This window comes from Mya arenaria, chromosome 8 (genome assembly GCF_026914265.1).
Source record: "Mya arenaria isolate MELC-2E11 chromosome 8, ASM2691426v1".
NCBI classification, from domain to species: Eukaryota; Metazoa; Mollusca; class Bivalvia; order Myida; family Myidae; genus Mya; species Mya arenaria.
The window spans coordinates 73,834,496-73,841,139 of record NC_069129.1 but is presented as its reverse complement, the minus strand read 5'-3'; the positions used below and the strand labels follow the sequence as shown (position 1 = coordinate 73,841,139).

The window sequence follows — 6,644 nt, the reverse complement described above, 5'->3', positions numbered from 1 at the left end:
CGCGCAGAGGTTTAGGGGTTACCTCTGTGTAAGGATTGACCCCCTCACAAGAGCAACTGTGCCTTTGTACGCTACTGTTTCTGATTATATCAAGAACATCGTGTACTTTTTAAGTTACATGATACAGTAAATACCTCCTTTTAGCAACACTTTTCAAAGAGTTTTTCTAACAAGCTAAATCAACTATAACATTTTTACCAGCTAAACATCACTGTTCCATGCTGTAATTGCCATGTACATAATGTTTCTTACAATTTTGCTGTTTAAAATGTACACGCCTATCATTCAGTTAATACTCTTGAAAGAACTAACCATTTTGCAGTGGTATGTCAACTAGAGGAAACATGCGCGTGTGGACTGACCGTACATTCGGAAAACTAGTTGATGTTATCATTGAATTCAGTGCTCTAATCCATTTTATTGTAATTGTATACATGAATATAATAAGAAACTGCTTTTGTAAATAATACTTCCAATATTTTACCTATTTAAAAGTAAATATGCTTTAATTTCCAGGTCACAAGCTCATTGTCATGTTTTGATATGTTCTGTATGTTTGTTATTCATGTCGGAAAATAGCTCATTGTGCTAATGTTTCTTGTTACCAAATACATGTACCTGACTTAAAATAAAGATTCATGTATTTTGTAACCATTTGTTTATGTTTACGCTCATTAGAGGGTGTGCTAATGTCGAACACCTGTATGTAATATATTTATAAGTCAACGACGGTTAGTCTAGAACCCATTTCCCCCTTATTTAATTTCAAGTATGTGATAGAACACTTCAACACAAAACATTATTCAGCATTTGCAGATGTCTTATCAAAGAATTATTTGCTTTTAATAGTTGTAAATATCACACGCACACATACACGATATCGATTTACCCTAAACTTGGAAATTTAAAAAAGAAAGTTAAACTAATATTAAATAAATGCATTTTATATTGTTTTTGTAATGCATTCCATTAGAATCCATTGTACATTTAACCATGAACAAGAAATCAACTTCTTTCAGATCTGGACGCAATATTTCGTACGCTAGACACAGACGGGAATGGCTGGTTAACGTTCGACGAAGTGAAAGGCTTCGCCCTGCGGCATTTGACCCAGCTAATGGGCCAGAATCCCACAGAGTTGGAGATTATGGGATATTGTGACAAAATAGACAAAAATGGTAAATATGTCGTTTACGTTGTGTATTTTAAGTATATATTGTACAGTAAACATATGCATATGATACCTCTAGAAATAAGAACCTGGTCGTTGGAACCTACGGATCAAATTCTGTTCACATTTCACAAGTACATCATTAATACATACATACATACAGGTAGTCAAGAATTGAAAATAATTGTTAGTAGACATGCACTTCCGGGCAGATGGTTGCGGCATCCCGAGATAGGAGAAGTAAATATGCGCTTTCTGGCAAGTGGCAGTGCCATCTCAAATTATAAGTAGTGAATATGTGCTTTATGGCAAGTGGAAGTGCCATCTCAAAATATGAGTAGTCAATATGTGCTTTCCGGCAAGTGGCAGTGCCATCTCAAAATATGAGTAGTGAACATGTGCTTTCCGGCAAGTGGAAGTGCCATCTCAAAATATGAGTAGTCAATATGTGCTTTCCGGCAAGTGGCAGTGCCATCTCAAAATATGAGTAGTGAATATGTGCTTTATGGCAAGTGGAAGTGCCATCTCAAAATATGAGTAGTCAATATGTGCTTTCCGGCAAGTGGCAGTGCCATCTCAAAATATGAGTAGTGAACATGTGCTTTCCGGCAAGTGGAAGTGCCATCTCAAAATATGAGTAGTCAATATGTGCTTTCCGGCAAGTGGCAGTGCCATCTCAAAATATGAGTAGTGAATATGTTCTGTCAGGCGACGGTGCAATATTCCGAAGAGGATTATTAATTATCTGCCTTCTGGCAGGTGACGGTGCAATCTCGAAGGCGGAGTTAAAGCAGTTCATGGTCGAGTTTATGGAAGTAATGGGGGACCCGGTTACTCGAATTAGATCTGCGACTAAAACCATGATGAAAGTCATAGACAAAGACGGGAATGGCTTGATTGACAAAAATGAATTCAGGTATTCGTATATGACTTTATGTTAACTATATTTTATAGACGATTGTATGATGGGACTGTATTGGCCATCCACGTATGTTAACTATATTGTATAGACGATTGTATGGTGGGACTGTATTGGCCATCCACGTATGTTAACTATATTGTATAGACGATTGTATGGTGGGACTGTATTGGCCATCCACGTATGTTAACTATATTGTATAGACGATTGTATGGTGGGACTGTATTGGCCATCCACGTATGTTAACTATATTGTATAGACGATTGTATGGTGGGATTGTATTGGCCATCCACGTATGTTAACTATATTGTATAGACGATTGTATGGTGGGACTGTATTGGCCATCCACGTATGTTAACTATATTGTATAGACGATTGTATGGTGGGATTGTATTGGCCATCCACGTATGTTAACTATATTGTATAGACGATTGAATGGTGTGACTGTATTGGCCATCCACGTATGTTAACTATATTGTATAGACGATTGTATGGTGGAACTGTATTTGGCCATCCACGTATGTTAACTATATTGTATAGACGATTGTATGGTGGAACTGTATTGGCCATCCACGTATGTTAACTATATTGTATAGACGATTGTATGGTGGAACTGTATTGGCCATCCACGTATGTTAACTATATTGTATAGACGATTGTATGGTGGGACTGTATTGACCACCCACCTATTTTAACTATATTGCATAGATGATTGTATAGTGAATCCGTATTGGCCATCCGCAGATATGAAATATATTGTATAGATTATTCTATGATGGATCTGCATTGACCATTTTTGTTTCATACCAGAGAGTTCATGGAGAAAAACAATTGCAAGTTGGCGGACGATGAGATTGACTCTGTGTTCAGCAACGTTGACCGGGATGGGGATACAGACACGCTAAACGTTGAAGGTATTCGAAGAACGTTTTTTAAACAATTAATGTTACTTCATTTGATTCCTTCGTCATTGATCGTTGATATTTAAATTAGTTTATGCATGTATAACATCACGTGCTACCATATTATCTCTTTATTATGGCTGTTTGTATGTTTCCAGAATTCGTTCAAATCATCTCGATTGGACAGGCAGCGATCGGAAAGACTTTTGATTGCGGACAATAATTTAACATGTTATGAACTGCTACGTGTGGTGATTTTAATGCAAGGACTGGGAATTGGTCAGATTATATAACATTTGTTGAGATACCAGAGCTTCATGATGGCAGTGATATTCTGGATGGAAATATCGAAGACAGTCGTTCCATTCTGTTGTTAACCACTTGGGAATACTTTAAAAAAATACAAGGCATTCTCTTGTTTCATTATAACGGGCGACGTCTTAGAAATATTATTAATAGCACTTACGATAACATTTATCAATCAATAGGGTTGTAGTGTAATATAAGGGGGGGGAGGACGTAATTTGGTTTCATGCAAACATTAAGGGAGAAAAATGCTTCATGGCAAACAAAATTGTGTATTTGGAATGAAAAATACCGATTCTGGGACCAACTTTTGCCTTGTAAGTTGACTTTTTATTTTTATTTTGAAAAATGAATGCGTCCAGTGTGTGGCGAAAAACATATTCTTCAGTCGACATCTTAGTTTGGTATCATAATTATAAAGATAAAAAATATATTGAACTGATTGTGACTCAGGAGGCAATGTTTACAAATAAATGTGTTGCATTTATTCTCATTTCTTTCGTATTTTCTCGGCAAATATGGCATATCTGTGCATGTTGTAGCCGTGCTTGCATATATATATTCCTAACTTCCAAACGTCATGGTTATTACTCGACAGTACACGTTTCCTGGCCGAATGTTTGTACCTAAACCCCCAATATGCTTAGTGCAAGCACATTACCCACATTTTGGTGACAATGCAAACAACCTTCTGCATCATTTCAAAATACAAGTGTGTCCAACTGTTCATGTTGTGCTGTAAAATTAATTACATACCTCCAGACATTAACTTCCGGTCAAGCTCGACAGGTTGTGTTTATGTCAGGCGAGAGTTATAATCGATGATAATATATGTTTACAGTGTTTGTGTCTGAAATAAATTTGTGCATATGTGGTTGTGAATTCTGGGACTATACAAATGGTATGCATTTATCGTTGTGGAATTTGTAAATGTTGACTTTGTGACAGTTTGTCTGTGTATCATTCATGTTGCTATTTATAGTAACGGGTAAACTTTATTTATTTGTGATCAGTGGTCAAAAGAGTGACACTTCGGTCTGGTGACGCGCTCGCTACTCAATAAGAGTAGTATCTACATAGTCTGCGCGCTGTGCTTAGCTTACTTGATTGACAATGGCTGAATGTATATCTTCGGTGATGCGGGCTTCTGAGGCTGCTGACTATGTAGAATCTATCATGTCTACAAATGTAATCTCTGAAGTGACTACCCCTTGTGCCAGTAACCCTAAACGCCATCGGTCTGTGTCGGGTACTTGTGACACTACGTCAACGAAAGCTTAAGGTAGCGTTTCACCTAGTATTCATACCGAACGTACTCCACAGAAAGCGAGGCGAAATTTGTACAAGTCTGGTCCGGAGCCGGCGCCTCGTAAAGTAGTGGTTGATCGAGCAGATGTACATGTTAGCGCCACCCCTACACTCCAACACATGTTTGATAAGCTGTCAGCTGACGTAAATATGATGTATATGTCATTAAACGAACGTTTTGACGAGCTACAGTCTTCGTTGGAGTCTCGCATTGCTAATAAAGTGTTCCAGTTACTTGATAAACGTGTAAATAGCAAGCTTGGCAGAATAAAGCGTGACGTTGATAATAAATTCGATTCTTTCAAAGAGTCCATGAAGGCAGAGCTTACAGCAGACATGGTTGATATACGGGAACAGATCTCATCGTTGTCTTCGTCTGCTCCCACTGTTTCTACTGGAGCACCGGAAATTTCTCAGGACAGTTCACTGAACATTGTTATTCGTAACCTACCTGAGAGTGTAAGTGAAAGTACACAGGCGAAGGTAAATGGTCTTATCAAAGATGGTTTGAGGCTATCAAATATAACCATTAGCAGGGCTGATCGCCGCAAATCGTGCACAACATCTAAGCCTGGTGTAGTCGTGGCAACATTGAAATCGCGGGCAGACAAACAGGCGTTAATGAAGGCCAAATCCCAGCTAAGAAACAGCCGCCAATTTTCAAATGTGCATATAAACAATGATTTGGCTCCTGCGGAACGTGCGGCTAGTAGAAACTTTGCTACCATTTTGGGCGCTCTAAAATCGAGCGATCTTGCTATGAAAGGATCTCGGGTTATACAGCGAACCGATGATAGGCGCTGGAACCATGCACACGATAAGGGGCCGCGCGACAATCGTAATTCACGCCGTGACAATTATTACATGGGAGATGGTCAGCGCAACAATCGCGACAGTACTCCTAATAATCGGGATGACTGTTGCGAAAATCGCCAGTCGGACACACGGGGTCAGTGGAACACTGTCAGCGGTCGAGGAGGTTCTCGTTGTAGCTTTAGCGGCCACAACCGTGGTCGTAGATAGATAAGCGCCGGGTTTTGGAATGTGCGAGGCTGGAAAACAGACGCTAATTCTGACAACCATATACTACGATCTTCCTGTGTTCTAACTTTGAACTTAGATATAGGTATTGCCGAGAGCCATTTACTTGGTAATGAGGAGATCTATATTGATGGCTATTCATGGTATGGCCATAATAGGACACATATTCACAGGAACGCAAAGACTGGTTCTGGAGGTGTCGGTTTCTTTATTAGAAACTCCTTACTTAGTGAATTTAATGTATCAGTGGTTGACAATTTTAATGAAGGTATTCTATTACTAAAATTAGCTAATAAGCATAGTGATATGGTTATTTTGCCTTGTGTCTGTTATTTACCGCCCGAAAATTCTTCCAGAATGTTTGATGTAAACCATTTTTATGATTCATTAGTCTCTTTGATTTATCAATATAGAGATATTGGAACAATGTATATATGTGGAGATTTTAATAGCAGATGTGGAGATAATGATGACTTTATCCATGGTATTGATGATGTTATTGACTGGGAAGTTATTGATTTTACTATGAACAAGTATGGGGAACTGCTTTTAGACTTTTTAATTAATGCAAACATGTGTATGTTAAATGGCCGAAATAACGCATGTAATAACTTTACTTCTGTATCGACTAAAGGAAAGTCTGTAGTTGATTATTGTTTTGTGAGCCACGAAAAGCTATCGGGTTTTGTTCAGTTTAATGTAATTCAGGTCACAGATCTCATAAACAGATCGGGTATAATTGCAACAGTCACATCAAGTGCACTACCTGACCACTCTTTATTGGTGTGGGATATTTTACTAGAATGTGATGTTTATAACAGTTCTGTAAATTACTCTTACGCATCTAGTTATACAAAATATGGTGTTAAAAATGTACCAGGTGATTCTATGCTTGATGTTGAAACATTATACCATGTTAACAATACCATTTCCAAACTCAAGACAGGTTTTCAGACACAAACGGATATAAATGGGGTGTGCAATGATTGGTGTAATA

At 38.2% G+C, this 6,644-nt stretch overlaps 1 protein-coding gene across 1 annotated transcript; it reads left to right on the top strand.

Moving 5' to 3' along the window:
- Window positions 1-689: 689 nt before the first annotated feature.
- LOC128244559 (calmodulin-like protein 3) lies at window positions 690-3,215 on the top strand. Its single transcript, XM_052962555.1, has 5 exons — window positions 690-702; window positions 1,020-1,178; window positions 1,931-2,087; window positions 2,901-3,004; window positions 3,151-3,215. The coding sequence occupies exons 1-5, from the start codon at window positions 690-692 to the stop codon at window positions 3,213-3,215; spliced, it is 498 nt and encodes a 165-aa protein (XP_052818515.1).
- Window positions 3,216-6,644: the final 3,429 nt, after the last annotated feature.

Excerpts from the sequence above, each read along its gene's own strand:
- LOC128244559 (XM_052962555.1), top strand. Across the intron at positions 2,088-2,900 it reads ATTGACAAAAATGAATTCAG|AGAGTTCATGGAGAAAAACA; the intron begins GTATTCGTATAT and ends GTTTCATACCAG. Across the intron at positions 3,005-3,150 it reads AGACACGCTAAACGTTGAAG|AATTCGTTCAAATCATCTCG; the intron begins GTATTCGAAGAA and ends GTATGTTTCCAG.